Genomic DNA, 16,417 nt, shown 5'->3' on the forward strand with positions numbered 1-16,417 from the left:
AGGAGGAGGAGGAGGAAGTTTGTTTCTTTGCCCCACTTTTCACTGCCTGAAGGAGTCTCAGAGACCCATTATGCATGGCAGCAGCCAAGTTGCTCTGCTGCCGGGCATTGCACTGGGGCAGCATGCCCTGCTGCTTCCCATGTATGCACAGGGGAGGGAATCCCCCCAGCCTATGTGGTCTGCATAGTGTGCAGGGCATAGTGTGCACGCAAAACGCCAGGGCTGGAAAGCCCGGTACACTGCCTGGAGGTGGCAGCAGCGGAGGTGGGGAGCGGGGGCATGGGGCTCCCACCGCACGATGGTGAGGAGCAGCATGCTGCTCTACTACCAAGGTAGGGATGGCGGGACCCCGTGGCCAGCTCTGTGACTCCGCGGAGCTGACAGGGGTGTGCGGTGTCCCTGCAGGGTTACCGTAGGTCAGGGGAAGAGCCAATTATGCACAGCACCCAATCTAGCCCCTGCTGGCACTCCCAGTATCCCAGGGAATGCTGTGCTGGGCCAGGGCTGGGATAGTGGCAGCGTTGTGCACAATCGGGGCTGCCCTGTTGCCATCACCCCGGAGTACCTGCCCCGTGCATAATCGGTCAAAGCGGTTTAAAAGCACCTTCCCTTCCTCTCACCACAACAGACACAGTGTCAGTTAGGTGAGGCTGAGAGAGTTTCCAACAGGACTGCTCAGTCAGAACAATACTATCAGGGTTGTGACTAGCCCAAGGCCATCCAACTAGCTGCATGTGAAGGAGAAGTGAGGAATCAAACCCAACTCACCCGATTCTTTCTTTCTTTCTTTCTTTCTTTCTTTCTTTCTTTCTTTCTTTCTTTCTTTCTTTCTTTCTTTCTTTCTTTCTTTCTTTCTTTCTTCTGTCTATTATATTTATATACCACCCTCCCCACCGCCCTTAGCCATTATACCACACTAGTATAAGATGGTTCTTGAAGGAAGAACTATCAACTCTAAGAGGGGGTTCTGCACTCTCCCCTCTTCTCGCCTTCTCTCCCTCTGTTTCTCCATACACACCCTTTGGTTGAGTCGTGATTAGACACTTGTGCCATTGAGAGATTTGTATCTCTATTCTTCTGACAGCAACACTGTGAGACCACAGGGTGGTTCTGGCATAATCTCAGCAAGTTGCCAGGTGAGAGGATGAATTGGAGTAAGTTTGCTTCTCATTAGAGCAGAGCTGCTTAAAGTGACACCACACTGAAATGAGGGGGGGAGAATGGCAACCCATTCAGAAGGAGATGCTTCCCCTTTTGGACTTTTGTAGTGTGTCACTAAGACGTGGTTCCATTTGAAAAGGGGCCCTGATTGTCTAGGACTGCTGAGGTTACCAGTATGGAAAGCATTTCCTTCAGTTTAATGGGCTTAATTTTTGTTCCTGTAATGTCAGGACACAGTTGCATCTCATTGGCTGCCTAGCAAATAAATGTTTGCTGATTGGCTGGGGCTACTCAAGAAGGAATGAAAGGGGGGTTATGCTGAAGCAGCAATAATCACAAAGAGGTTTTGGCGGTTGGCCCATCCCAAAGTGCTACTTTTCAGGGCAACAAGCAAACTGAGACAATTTTCAACCCACCCCTAATTTAAAATATTCCAATTTCCCTTCATTTGGTCCTTGGCTGTCAGACCAGGTTTATTTGAGCTTAGATAAGAAAAATAAATCAACTCTCTAATTGCTATGGATTAAAGCAACGTTCTATTTGTTGTAATTTATGAGTTGGCTATCTCTAGTTTGGGGTGAGTTGAAATAGTGTTTCAATTATTACACCCGCTGGTGCACATAAAATAGAAGGGCCCAGGATTTTCTTCCAGGGCATCAGAAGCCAGGAGGTAAATGTTAGTTCTGCACAAGGAATGGCTCACGCTGCCATAGAAGGTACTAGGCTGACAATAAGACTCCAGGGACTGAAGTCCGCCAGTGATCCGCAAAACAGGTGCAGGCTGCCGGCACCTTCTGCTCCTCCCCAGAGTGAGAGCGGTTGCTGTGAGCAAGGAAATTCTCAGGTTTGAAAGCAGCGGATTTCACAAGTTTTTCAGCCTGCTTTAAGTCACTGCAGTCTGTGACCCTGCAGCCAAATGTACCTTCTTGCCAGTATGAGGAGTAGAGCATACTCCATCCATCTTGAAAGATATTTGTGTGTGTGTGTGTGTGTGTGTGTGTATGTGTGTGTGTTGCAATTTAGGGATGCTTCTTTTTAAAAGTCAGCTAGGCGAGGATCAAGCAGCAACTTCTGAAGGGTTGTCTTTTAAAGAGGAATGTGCTTTGCTAAATAGAATTCTTGTGGGACCTTAAATACGAGCGAGTTCTTATTTCATTCTCTGCTTTCATAGAACTGACTTTGTCAGATGTCTGTAGGACATGCTCACTAGGCAGACATTTATAGGGGATGGCTTCGTGAAAAGACGTTAATAGTAGAGTCAAGGGGCCATGCAATGGAAGAAGCATAAGGTGAGATGTAATTATGTAAAATTCAAATGTGATGAAGAAATGTACAGAGACGATTCACAAATGTTGCCAGCTCTGCGTTGGGGAATCCCCGGAAATTTGGGGGTTGAGCCTGGAGAGGTTTGGGGAGGGGCAGGGGAAAAAGGAAGTTAGTTGGTTTTTATGCCCTACTGTTCACTACTCAAAGGAGGCTCAAAGCGGCATACAATTGCCTTCCTTCTCTCCCCACACCAAACACCCTGTGAGGTAGGTGAAGCTGAGAGAGCTCTGAGAACAGCTCTAACAGGACTGTGTGCTTGTAACAGTCCCCCAACAGGCTGCATGTGGAGGAACGGGGATTCAATCATGTGTTGCCAGATTAGAAGCTCCACCACACTGGCACTCAGAGGAGATGTGGTGCCACAGCATTAGTCTCCCCTCTGAAACTTCCATTTCAAACAAGGCTATTAATCTCTGCAGTCTGGAGATCAGTTGCCTTTCCAGGAGAACTCCAAGCCCTGCTTCTGGGTTGTCAATCCCATTCACAGTAGCAACAATGATCCATTTTCATGCTTCTGCTCAGCTCGTTAGCACAAGCAAGTTAACATGGACAAGGGCTGGATCCTTGGGTGGCATGTATTTTCCCTACATGGCTCCCTAAAAAAGAAGAGTAGGCAATGGGGGTTTCTCCCCCTAGTTACTGGCAATCCTATTCAAACATGTTCATCACATTATTCATGGCTATTCTCACCTCCATAGTCCTCCTTCCATACTCGCTGATATTTGTTTTCTTTCAGTCTGGCAGATTCACATCCATTCTTGAACCCAAACTGAGTCTATGGAAAGGCTTGGGCAATGGACTGGAGTCAGAGAAGCTGTGAGGGAGAGGTGTTCCCTTACACTTCTTTTGTGCTTAAAATGGTTTGACCACTACTCACTTTGTGTGTGATCTTCATCTGGTTCAACAATCTTCAACAATCCATACACTCAAACAAGAGGCAACATATTATTTACACTTCCTTACCCAAGGACAGCCATGTGGACATGGCATAAAGAGCATGATTCAATAAACCTGGGAAAGGGTGCATGTGTGAAACACTTAGGGCTGGTCCCATGGACATAACCACACAAGATAGGTTTGCCAGTTTTGGGCTGGGAAATGCCTGGAGACTTTGGGGGTGGAGAGCTGGAAGTGGTTGGAATTTGGAGGGGGGGGAGAGATCCCAGTGGAGTATAATGCTATGGAGTCCAGCCTCCAAAGCAGCCATTTTCTCCAGGGGAACTGATCTCTGTCACATGGAGATGAGGTATAAAACCAGGGATCCCCATGTCCCACCTGCGGAGTGGTCTCCCTAACACAAGAGAAAATCCCAGAGACTCATTTATTGCACTGATTCTCCACCATTGTCTTCAAGTCCATTCAGAGCCTACCACACACAAAAAAACCTTAGAGCTAAAACCAGTCACTTTCTGGCAACTGCCCATGCCTCATATAGGAGGAGGGGAGGGCTCAACACATTTAGAAAATCACTATGCTAGTGGGAGGTCGCCTATAACAGAGAGACCCAACAAAGTTAATTTTAATGAAGGGAAATTAACAGTCATTTGATTGGGGTAATCTGGGCTCAGGAGGAGTGCGTTTCTAGCACTTGCTGCTTTCCATCCCCTACATTTCAGACACATACTGAGGCTTTTGACAGCCCTGTGACAAGTATAATATGTGCACTGACCCTTAAAGAGAAGTTGCTCAAAGATAATACCATTAAGAGAGGCAGGGGTAACAAAGATGTTTACCACTTTAAAAATATACAGAATTTTGTTTGAGAAGCAAGGATTTTGTTGCTTGATATTGCTGGCTGTTTGATTTCACAACATCCCAAGAACAGAACTTCTACCAATCACAAACTTCAAGTTCAGTTCAAGTGGCTAGCTTGTGGAGAACAGCTAGTGAGAGGTGGGTAACTAGCAGAGAATCTGGTTGCCTGTGTTATATAAGGTTATAGTCCCCTTAAGGACTCAAGGCAGATAACGTATATCATCAAATGAAATAATGAGCAAGCTTTATTACAGGCAAAAGTAAATGAAATGGACTTTAGACGGACATATAACAAGCACACTAACACACTAGCAAGAGGCAATAAGTAATAGAAATAAGCATTCGCTGGCAGGGGCTCCTGGGAATTGTAGTCCACGGACATCTGGAGGGCCGCAGTTTGACTACCCCTGATCCAGAGTGTCAATTTGGCTTGCCAACAAGGTGATTTTTATATCCTGTTGTAGGGTGGCACATGCTGAAAGCAGCACATACACAGGATAGGGTGGCCCGGAACCAAGACAAAAGTCTGATGGCTCTTGATGGGGAAGTTGATGGTTCAGGAGGGGCAATAATGGTTCAAGAGAAAATTGGTAATTAGAATATAATAGGAGTGTGAACGAGACCTTGGGGTACTTGTGGATTGTAAACTAAACATGAGCAGGCAGTGTGATGCAGCGGTAAAAAAGGCAAATGCCATTTTGGGCTGTATCAACAGGGGCATCACATCAAAATCACAAGATGTCATAGTCCCATTGTATATGGCACTGGTCAGACCACACCTGGAGTACTGTGTGCAGTTCTGGAGGCCTCACTTCAAGAAGGATGTAGATAAAATTGAAAGGATACAGAGGAGAGCGACGAAGGTGATCTGGGGCCAAGGGACCAAGCCCTATGAAGATAGGTTTAGGGACTTGGGAATGTTCAGCCTGGAGAAAAGGAGGTTGAGAGGGGACATGATAGCCCTCTTTAAGTATTTGAAAGGTTGTCACTTGGAGGAGGGCAGGATGCTGTTTCTGTTGGCTGCAGAGGAGAGGACATGCAGTAATGGGTTTAAACTTCAAGTACAACGATATAGGTTAGATATCAGGAAAAAAATTTTCACAGTCAGAGTAGTTCAGCAGTGGAATAGGCTGCCTTAGGAGGTGGTGAGCTCCCCCTCACTGGCAGTCTTCAAGCAAAGGTTGGATACACACTTTTCTTGGGTGCTTTAGGATGCTTAGGGCTGATCCTGCGTTGAGCAGGGGGTTGGACTAGATGGCCTGCATGGCCCCTTCCAACTCTATGATTCTATTATTCTATGATTCTATGAGTCTTCCAGGGGCTCCTAGAAGCTATCTGTGTCTTGATGGGGGAAACTGCCCTTTGGCAGAGTGGCAAAGTAAGTACAGACAAAGATTAGGCAAGAAAATAATTAAGCAGAAGGACTCTGTTGACAACTGATTAGCAATACACTGGAAGGGCAGAGTTGTCCTGTCAGGTGGAAGGTCACTGCAGATGTTCAGGTTACATCCCGTTGCTGTGTCAGGCTGAAGTGCAAGAAATGGTGGTAAGGCCAGGCATGGTGTCTGGCTGACAAGAATGTATAGAGTCTAGTTCTCCTCAACCTAGATCTAGTGTGGGTGCCATAGGCAGCTGGGCATGGAGTGCCAGTCCAGCAGTGAGGCATGCCATTACTAGCAACAGCCTGCAACAGAGAACAGCATCAGTGAACAGGTAAATAGTTTGACAGGCATGGTCAGTTCCAGATTTAAATAGTGTGAGCTGTTCAGATACTTGGTCCAAAATATAAGGAAGCTTGCTTACATCACAACAACTAGTGATGATCCAAGATAAAGCAATGAAGTCCAGAAGTCACCTCTAAAATGCTGCTGCAGATATCTGCAAGCTTGAGCTTCTCCGTAGAAAGTGGAAAAGGTACTATTCAAAGGCCTAGAAAAGTAGGTGTTGTACTTCCTCCCAAATACCTCATCCTTTTAGGATTTTGTTGTAGTTGTTGGATGTAGCATGAAGCATCATTGTGACATCAGCATCAAATAGACTAACCCCCCTTCCTCCGCCCTCCGTTTTTGCATGTTTGGACCCTTATGACATCAGCAGGCAGCAGACCAATCATCTGCTTTTGTGCTCTTTCCTGAAGCAGCTGCCACTCATCTCAGCATACAGGTGCAGAGGTGCAGAAAGCAGCAGATGTTAAATTTCTGCCCAGCATGCAGTTTACAAAAGCACAGGAATCCTGCCAGGGGAAAAACAAAGGGAAAGCAGGTGCTAAGAGGAAGAAAAGGTAGAACAAAGCCAGCTGAGAAATGGAGCCAGAAGTTGAGGCTGATTCATCCCAGACAACACTTATGGACACATTTCCATAGATGTTCCCACTGATTGGGAGGACACTGGGCTTGTTATTACATTATGTTAACTACTAGGGGCAAAGCCCGTTGTCTCCAAGAATACAACGGGTGCTAGAGCTTGGCAGTGGGAAGAGGAAGGGGGGGGAGTTGTCCAGTCTGTAAGGGCATGGGGTTGAATGTGTGTTGTGTGGGAGGTTGTGGTGGCATGGTGGCAAATGAGGCCATGGGTGTGGAGATATGGGTGTCAAGAACCTGTGGTGTGGAATGTTCGTTGATTGTGGGAGAGGACTGACCTTTGGGAATTGTGGCATAGTGGTTACAGATGAGTTTTCCAGAGCCATGTCCTCAGATATGTGAAGGGAAAATCAGACTGGAGACTCTTCTTAGGGGAAGATTACATGGCAACCAATTCCCCCCAGTTCTGCGTCATTTCCCTTCTTGTGTGAATTAGGCCACATTCACCGAAATGCCCCTCTGCCCTAATACACATGGGGTAGTCACAGTACACAGGTGTCCACCCTGTTCCTTCTGTCTCCCATATTTTCACTGTTGGTAAAATGTTATGTGCCCACATGCTTCTTTCATGGTTGCTCCTTAGAAGAACGGATTTTTGTACCCTATTGCTTATTACCCAAAGGAGTCTCAAAGCGGTTTACAAACACCTTTTCCATTTGTCTCTCCACAATAGTCAACCTGTGAGGTATGTAGGGTTGTGAGAGATCTGAGAGAACTGGGAATGGGCTGCAGTGACCCCTCAGGTGTCTCAAAGCATTTTCCAATTGTCTTCCCCTTCTCTCCCCATAGCAGACTCCCCATGAGGGAGGTGAGGTAGCGAGCCTCACAGGGAAGCTGGCAACCCTAAGAGGAAGACTGTCTGTGCACAGCAGTCTTGACCTTAGTAAGGTTTTTAATACTGTTTTTTTATTTGCCAGTTACTATTTCAGTTACGATGTGTCTCCAGATATTTACTTGTTCTCTATTTAGTTTCAGGCTGTAAATATTTATTTAGATCTTCCTGCACTTTCCAGACTCACAGGACTGATGCTGGTCTGCCTGTCTGCACCCCAGAATACAAACAGTTGCTGATAAGGGCTGGCCATAGCCCATAGGCCAGGAGGGACACTCCTGCACCACTCCCTACCATCTGCAGGCAAAAATGGCTCATTTGAAGGCTGGACTCTGAGGCATTGTACGATTTTGAAGTCCCACCTCCAAACCTCCAGGAATATTTCCAACCCAGGGGTAGCCAACCTACAGGTGTGGCCTGGAGAGCTCCTGGAATTACAGCTCACCTGCAGAGTATAAAGATCAGCTCCCCAGGTAGAAAGGGCTACTTTTGACAGGGTTGTGGTAGAGAAGAAACATTTAAGGCTTCCCACACAGGTTGTTGTTGAATTGAAAGACTTGAGGCCTACTGCACAGGGTTGTTGTGAAGATGAAACAGGAGACAAAAGAGCCAGCTTCCTCTGCAGAATAACGCTGTGCAGTGGCCTCAAATCTGCAGAGAGTTGCAAAGAAGAAAGACAAATGGCTTGGCTGTGTCTAACCCCCGGCCAGAGCAGTATTTTAAGTGAGAAGGGGCTTTTCTGTGGCCTCCCTGTCAGGCAACTGTTTGGCAGAAGGGGAAAGTCCCCCCCCCCTTAAAAGGAAGGCCCTCAGACTCCCCTGTGTTGCTCTTGGAAAGGCCTCAGTCAGGGGCTGTCAGAGGTTCCTTCGCAGCAGACCTAAAGGGGGGGGAGCACTCTGCAGCCTCCTGCCAGCTCTGTCAGGGCTCTGAGGCAATTTACAGTTGGACATGGCAGTTAGGACAGCCTTGGGGAAAAAAGGGCTGGCGCAGCCTGTGTTCTCATCCCCCTTGGCAGCCCTACTGACCTCCTCTCCCTTTAGTGGTCAGGGGCAGACTGGCAGCCAGACTGGGCTGGGTGAATGGAATTTTGGTCTGTCCTGGTGAGGGGCCAATAGGAAGGCACTTTGCGTGCCTCCCTATTAGCTGCTTGGCCCTGGATGGACACTTGGAGGGCCTAATCAGGAGCCGCGAAGCAGCTCCTGATTGGGCCCTCTGAGTTTTTATCCTGGACAGGGCCCGCCCTAACTCCTCCCCAGGTGGCCTTACTCTTTTATTTAATAGGACCCTGTCCTATTTAAAGATTATAATTATACATGATGTTAATATTAAATAATAAAAGAAATGAAATAAACTGCTTGTCGGAAAGGGGGTTGCCAATCAAATTTTAGACATAGTGAACCTATGCTTATTTTTCTCACACAACATAGATGGTGACCACCCAACCCCTTGGAGCAGCACTGTTCACCTAATATCTTCTGCAGGCCTACCCTGCCTTGCTACCCAAGTGGGGGGAGTCCAAGTGAAATCTGCCCTTCCCTCACCATGATGGCGCTGCTAACTATATGAGTCACCCATGAATTTACGGAACAGTAAATACATCACTGCCATCTAATAAACCAAGGCAAGATCAAGTCCATGGGCTCTAAGATGTCACCATGGCCTTCTTGGTGTATTTATAATCGACTTCACAGTTTTTGGTTTTAATTTATTTTTATCAACATTTAAAAGCTGTGCTTGTGCATGTTTGTTCTCAAACTCTCAGCCCCTGTTCATGCTTGCTAGACGTAGGGTACCCACCCCATTCTTAGAAGAGTCAGTGTGTTCTTAAGGTAGCTGTTGTCACTGCAGGAGGCATTTCCAATTACCACCACTACTCCTAGATTCTGTGCATTTTTATTCCGCTGTCCCTCCAGGTATCTCAAGGGATGTACATGCTTCTTTCCCCTCCTCCATTTTATCCTCACAACATTCCTGTGAGGTAGGATATTGGGAGAGGGAGAGAGAGAGAGGGAGAGGGAGAGGGAGAAACTGCTCAAAGGTCACTAATGAGTGAGTTTAATGCCAAAGAAAGGATTTGAACCTGGGTGCCCTAGGTCCTCATTCAACACTCAAACCATTGCACCACACTGGCTTTCTCTCTATCGTTCTAGTGGGGACTCATACATGCATGCAGAGAGAGAGAAAGAGAGAGAGATCTATATCTTGCTTCTTCTGTCTTTTCCTTCTCCTCATCAGAAAATATCTTTAAAGCTTTTCAGGGCTGGGGGGGGGGGAAGCAACACCCTAAAAATCTCATTTCACTTGGCCTAAGCCCTTTAACGTCAGTTGTGTTACCCTGTCCTCACTGAAGAGAGCAGCCTTACTGTGGGAGATAGTCTTAACCATTTTGTTAGCATCAAGAGACCTGGATGCTGTAGTGTCATACGGAGAGCACATACAGCTTCTGAAAAACATAAGGGAGGGGAATCTGAAATGACAGACTATTTGAATACTTGGCAACAGAAGGAGCGGGAGTCTCTCTTTCGGTGAAGCTCTCTCTTTTATGTGTGATCTTACTTGACAGTTACCAGCAGGGAGCTCTTGGCCTTCTGGGAATGTGGAAGCAAAAGGTTTAAAAATCAATTGTATCATGCCATGATAGAGGACGAGGACTTTGGTCAGAGGCCAGAGTGATGTCATATGCACACAGCGGTGAGGTCATTGCTTATCTCACCAGCCCAGCCAAAAATGGCCATCATAGAATTGTTCAAGCGGCAGCAGGAAGCCGCATTTCCCCCAGCAACTTTCAGTAGTAATTTGACAGGGGGTGGGGTGCTGATGCCGAGTAAACTGTCTTTAGTTTTTTTCTGCAAAACTCCCCCCCCCCATTAAACAAGACCCTAGTAAATTGCCTCCGCAAGGAGCTGAAAGGAGTTTCTGGAGGGCTGCCACAGCAAGATTGTTATTGCAATGCAAAACTCTCCATGTCTGTCTTACATTTTACTAAAAAAAACTTTAATTTAATTTCAGAGTGGTCTAGAGTGGTAGAGGAGAAGAAATGACAGGCATCGGCCCAAGGCAGGATGTCAAGCTGTCCTTCCAGACTCACCATATTAGAGTAGTCAAACTTTTTTTTTCTTTATTCTTTTTTGAAATAGCATGATCCTCAACAAAGTTACCCCATTCTAAGGCCATTGAATTCAGTGGATTTAGAAGGGTGTCACTCTGTTTTGGATTGCCTTGGCTGTGAACAGATAAGACTCAGGAGTGGTACAGCCCTACCTCAGCATGTATTTGGGAGTTTGAGCTGGAAAAAATGAAAATAATAGCTGTGTTCTTACATGATACTGGGATTGATTTTGGGAGTTGCGGGGGGGGGGGAGTTGAAAGATCATTTACATATGCCCCCTATTTGGCAGTACTTCCAATGAAATCAAAACCCAACTTCAGAAGATGTGTGAGTGGTGGGTCTATGCATTTTCTAGAATTTCGTGGCAAGCTGGGCTTCGAACTTGCCAGCATTTTTGCTCAGTCTTGGACAATTCTCTTCCTTATTCCAGCCCTGATTCCATATGGTTCTTGCTCGTGGAGGCCCCACAATCTGAAATACAGCCTCTTGGTGGTCCCAAAAAGTTATCCTCCCTTTTTCACCAGTGAAAATGCTGGCTAGAACCAAACCATGGACTCTTTTGCAACAGACTTTTCATAGATTCCAGCGGGTGGGCAAGACCTTTCTGAGTTAACTTGGGGTGTGAGCGAATTTTTAGGGAAAGATTATGGGACATGACTAGTCTGATATGAGGAACTACAGTTCCTGTAAAACCCATGATTTCCTTCTCAGAGGTACCAAAACACCGCAGCAGAGATGCAATTTCACAGCTCCACTGACAGACACCCCCCTCCCCACAACAGCACACTGTATAGTTCATGCTCGTGAACTGAGATGCAAACAGCTTTTTGCTTGGGTTGGAAGGTACGTTTGACCCCGCAGTCCTTGTTCTTGTGTTTTCTGAACTGAAAAGGTAAAGGAACTTTCCCCCTTCGCCAACAGAAGAGAAAACCTTCCATCTGTATCTAACAATCCTGTTGACTGGATTCCCTTGCCATTTTAGGAATCAATCACCCAAGTCATATAACATGTTATGTTCTCTTTTCGAATATTGCACTCAATCAAGAGAGCAGCTGCAAGAAAGGGACCCTTTCGTTCCTGTTTTGTATTACTTTCTTAATAAAATATTATCTATGCAGGTCATTTTTTTAAAAAGCCGTGTTTTATAAATAGGTTATCCGATGAGGGATGACGTTTTTGTGTTACAGGATTCCATTTCTCCCAACAGAGTTCTTTGGCAGCATTTCAGTCATGAACTTGAACAAATCTTTGCATAGGTAAAGAAATGCTTGTTAAGTCTGGAATTGAACTCTGGAGACAAGCGGTAGAGCTACAGTGCTCCGGTCTCAAGGACTGGCAAGTGACGGTGGAGGAGAGCAAGATGAAAGCGCCATCCTAAGCAGCTGCATCCTTCCAAATCCACCAAATTCAGTGGGCTGACAAGTGTATAACTGCATGGAGGATGGCACTGTTAGTGAATTCAGACATACCTTCCTTTTATACTGGGCTTTCTCAACCAGGGATTCCTTAAATCCTGGGGTTTCTTGGCAGCCCTGGAAAGGTTTCCCAAATGGGTGGGAGTTATTTTTTATCTATATCAATATATGGTTAAACATTTATCTATATACGTCATTGTCAACCCTCTCTCCTCCCCAAAATGGCCTGGAGGGGGTGGGAAAGGGGGGGGGTGGCTGGCTGGCTGGGTGTGTTCCCAGCTATGCTTCCCAATCATATGGTAGATGATGGCCCCACTTCTGGGGTTTCTCGAAGGCTAAAGACTATTTTAGGGGGTTCTCAATGGTCAAAAAGTTGAGAAAGGCTTTTCTATACCAGCCACAGTCAGTTCCTCCGTTTACCCCACCTTCATATATCTGGCACAGGACTGAAATTTTATATATTTGCTTTATATATTCAGCGTGTGTTGCTGGAAAGCGTACCCAGGACTTTGTCAGTCTGTCCCAGCTGAGCCCTTCAACCTTGGTCAGCTCCCCTCCAGCCCACTTCAGATCACTAGACTGCACCAGTCCAGGTTGTGGCTTGCTCTCCCAGGGAACTTCTCACAGAGGCATTGTCTGTTTTGTCCGGCACCTTGACAGCAATTTAGACAGAACGGTCTGCATTCCTAAGGCTTTCTTAGTGCCTGAGTGTGTTTTGTTGTGATGGCTTTTTCTTTTTCCCTTTTTTGTACACACCATCTTAATGCAGTTTGGTGCAGAAGCTTCACTTGGTCTGCAACACAGACAGCCGCACTGCTTGGCAGGGTTTCTTCCCACCCCTCCTGTTCTCCTTAACCTCATTGCTGGCTCCAAACTAATGGAGGCGGATGGAAGTAATGGGACGGGCAGGTGGATGGGCTGCCACTTCTTGAATCACGGGGCTGGATCCAAAAGCTCCGGGATGCTGATGCTTCTCCTTGTTGGCTGCCTCCCCTCGAAAGAAAGCAGCCCCTCTGCTTCCCCAGTCCGTCCAACTCTTTCTTCTCCAGGCATTCAGGGCTGTCTTCTATCTAAATAAAGACGTATCTTTTGTTTCCCTTTGGGGCTGGCAACCATAAAACAGTAATTACATTTGAGGCAGTAATTTGAAAAGGGGCCTGGATTGGACTGGACCGGAGCCAATGTATCCGTGGGCATTTCATGATGGGAGAGCAGCTTTCTATCCTGTGGGATTGTCTGCAGGGGAGGTAGTTCTCAGCCCAGGCGAGTTATAGTTTCCTTCCTCCTAAAGCCAGAGCTGCAGCTCTGGGAAAACAGAGGTCCTTACTGTCAGAAAGGGGAGGGGAGTCATCTAAATGCCCAAACGTATCCATACATGTACCTTATACTGCATTTTTTAAAACTCTAGATTCTTTTTTAGGGGATTACCTAGAGGCTGATGATGTTAGATGCACTGGAAACAAGGCACAAAGGCAGGACATATCAGATGCTGTCATGCAACATTATTCTAAAGTACTCAAAAGATGTTTTCAAAATCTGCCAGACAGCTGAGGAAAAGCATGTGTGTGTGTATCGATTATGTCTGCTGTATTGATGATGAGGATAGAATAGAAGCGGTATTGGATGACCACTGCTGCCCACTTGCCTGCCATTTAAGGGCTATGAAATTTTCAAGCCCCTCCAGGGCGGAGAGGAGCAAGGCTGCTGGGGAGTAGGGCGCCGTCTATGAATGGAGGGGGTGGGACTGCGGGCTCCGGCCTCGGCCCCTCCTTCCGCGGGAACCAGCCAGTCCCTCTGCAGGGCGTTTGGGCACCCCTGATTCGCTCTCGGGAGCGACCCGATTTGCATGCGGCTCATCCATTTGTGAATCTGGCACCCTAAGTCCTCGCTTCACTTCACCTGAGCTTCCGAGTTGCCTTAACTTTCAGAGAGCTCGCCCTGGACATCCCTCGATTTGATTTCTATGTATAGAGATAAAAGGCTCGCCTGCTTGTCGCTCTTCTGGATTCCGGACTTTCCTTCCTCCTCCTCCTTTTCTTCTTCTTCTTTTTAAAAAAAGCTCGGCTCCTTTCGCTCCTCTTCTGTTGCGCGGGAAGAACCGGCGAGCCACCTTTCCGGAGCAGGCGGCGGGACCCACCAGCCCGAGCGTTTCTGCTGCCCGGATTCGAGGATCGTGTGCATGCGTGCGCGAGCCAGAGCGGGACGCCGAAGCGGTTCTGCGGCACAACCCCGGGCAGTGGAGAAGCAGCCCCAAATCCTCACGCCTCTGGAATCGGGATAAAGCCTCCCAAATCCCTCGGCCTCGTGGGGGGTCTGTGGCCGTCTCCTCCCCCCGCCTCCTGCCCAGCTCTCGAAAAGTGGGGGGAGACAGGAGGGGCAGGGGCAGGGGCAGGGGCGGGGGAGCCGGCGAGGATCGTGTGCGCTCGGAGACCTGACCGGGGAGAGACTCCGCATCCTCCTGCCCTTCCTGGCATGCGTGGCTTCGCGGCTCGCTCCGGGATCCTTGCCACGTCTCCGGGGAAGCCGGCGTAGTAAAAAAGCCAAGCGGCGGCCGCTCGTCCAGGGAGGCAGCGGCCAGCGGGGGGCTTAAGCCGCCTTAACCCCTTCCTCGCCCCCGCCGCTCGCGCTCCGCTCCGCTCCAGTCCCCGTTGGCAAGCGGCGCTGTGCAGGCGAGGCGAGGCGGATGGGTCCCCGGGCATCACCATGAGCCCTCGCCTCCCGGGCCGCCTGCAGTCCCGAGCGCCCGCTCCGTAGGCTTGCGTGGGCGCCGCTGAGCCGACCATGCCGCGCGCGGACCTGAGACTGGCCCCGGGACGCTGTCCCGCCTGGACCCTGTGGATGTGCTCCGTCTTCGGCGGATGGATCGTCAGCTCTGCGTGGACTTCCTCCGGCGGGGACTCGCCGGCCTCCTCTTCCTCGTCCGCCTCGCAGGCTCAGCCCGAGCATCACTTCCATGGCAGCAAGCACCACTCCGTGCCTATCTCCATCTACCGCTCCCCGGTCTCCCTGCGAGGAGGACACGGTGGGTGCCTTCGCGGGGGGCGGGGGGGGGAGCTTGGAGCTCCTGGAGCATCGGGGAGGGAGGGGGGGAGGGAGGGAAGGCGGGTGCCCAGAGGAGCGAGCCACCCCCCCCCCCCCCGCCGGCGCCCGGCTCAACTCGCGCTCGCTTTGCTGGAGACGCGGCGGAAAAAGTTTCTCCGCCGCAGCGCCGAGCCGATGGGCCCCGCTCCAGGCCCCGGCAGCCGGAATCCCCGGCGCGCTTTCCCCGCTCGGCCGCTGCTGGGAAGGCGCCAAGGAGCCGAGCCGGGGATGGGAGGGGAGGGGGCTAGTCTCGCCGAGCCTCGGAGCCGGCCGGGCGGCAGACGCGCGCTTGACTGCGGCGGGTGAAACCCGAGAGCCCCTCGCCCTGCGCGGCCCTTTCCTCGAAGCCTGCTCTCGGGGGACGGCTGGGGGTCGTGGCTGGCGTGGACAGCAGACCCCCCTCCCCCCTCTGGTTCAGGAGAGCTTGCTGGGAGGGAGCGATCTGTTTGAGGCCACCGCTGTCACTGAGGCCAGCCGTGGAAGCCTTATCACTTACTCAAACACCCCGCCCCCCAAAAAAAGAAAGAAATCCCAGGGTTTCTCTGTTCGGTCACTTTGGAGACTAGCCCCGTCCCTCTTGTGCTTTGCCTCTCCCCCCCCCCCCCGCATGAAAACCCCACCGGAGGTCTCGGAACACGGAGGGGGGGTCTGAGGGGAGGGGAAGAGGCACGTAGGATGGTCCTCGAGGGGGGGGGTTGCGAAAATCAGAAAGGTGCTGGGCCGAAAGGCCTTCCTACCACCGGCTGTAGAAGATGTTAATGATCCATCCGACCTCCCCCCCCCCCCGACAACTATTGCCAGCGCCGCCTGCGTCTCCGGTGGCATCAACACCAGTGCGCGGATGCTCAGAAGCGCTGCTAATGTGCGAACCAGACCTGAACCCAAGTCTTGGGGCGCCTATTGGAGGCTTTGGCCCTGTGGCTCATTGGCGTGGAGAAGACCTGCAGCGGACCCCGTACATTTTTACTCCGAGGTTTCGCTCCCATTGAGTTCCAGGGGGCTTACTCCCGAGGAAGAATGCTGCCTAGGAGTCGGGGCCCCACGTTTAACGTTTTCGCAGCCTCCTCCTTCTCCCCCCCCCCCCCGAAGCTTCCCTTGGGATTCCCAAAGGCAGGGGGAGTCAACCTGTGGTCCTCCAGATGTCCATGGACTACAATTCCCATGAGCCCCTGCCAGGCAGGGGCTCATGAGAATTGTAGTCCATGGACATCTGGAGGACCACAGGTAGACTCCCCCTGCCCTAAAGCACGCGCGGCCGCAGAGGACATGACGAATTCCCGGGCCCGTCTCCCCGCCCGCGATTGCCTTTGATGAAGTTGTCAGGCGGCCCGCCGGGAAGCAGCGCTTGCGCCCGACGCCTGGCTGCCTCCTTCGCGGC

At 49.7% G+C, this 16,417-nt stretch overlaps 1 protein-coding gene across 40 annotated transcripts in view; it reads left to right on the forward strand.

Annotated features, from left to right (window-relative positions):
- The window catches only part of NRXN3 (neurexin 3), a 1,515,064-nt gene that overhangs the window by 922,116 nt on the left and 576,531 nt on the right, over window positions 1–16,417 (forward strand). For 3 of the 40 annotated variants that reach the window (XM_077323377.1, XM_077323378.1, XM_077323387.1), the window contains exon 1: window positions 13,778–14,980. The exons of 33 other annotated variants lie outside the window; for them this stretch is intronic. In XM_077323377.1, coding sequence (XP_077179492.1) covers window positions 14,740–14,980 — 241 coding nt within the window. In that variant the 5' untranslated portion in view covers window positions 13,778–14,739. Of the gene's footprint in view, window positions 1–13,774; window positions 14,981–16,417 lie in introns of those variants that run through there. 4 more of the 40 variants (XM_077323388.1, XM_077323386.1, XM_077323389.1 and 1 more) reach the window with 3 other exon arrangements.

Source organism: Paroedura picta, chromosome 2, assembly GCF_049243985.1.
Source record: "Paroedura picta isolate Pp20150507F chromosome 2, Ppicta_v3.0, whole genome shotgun sequence".
In the NCBI taxonomy this organism is placed as follows: domain Eukaryota; kingdom Metazoa; phylum Chordata; class Lepidosauria; order Squamata; family Gekkonidae; genus Paroedura; species Paroedura picta.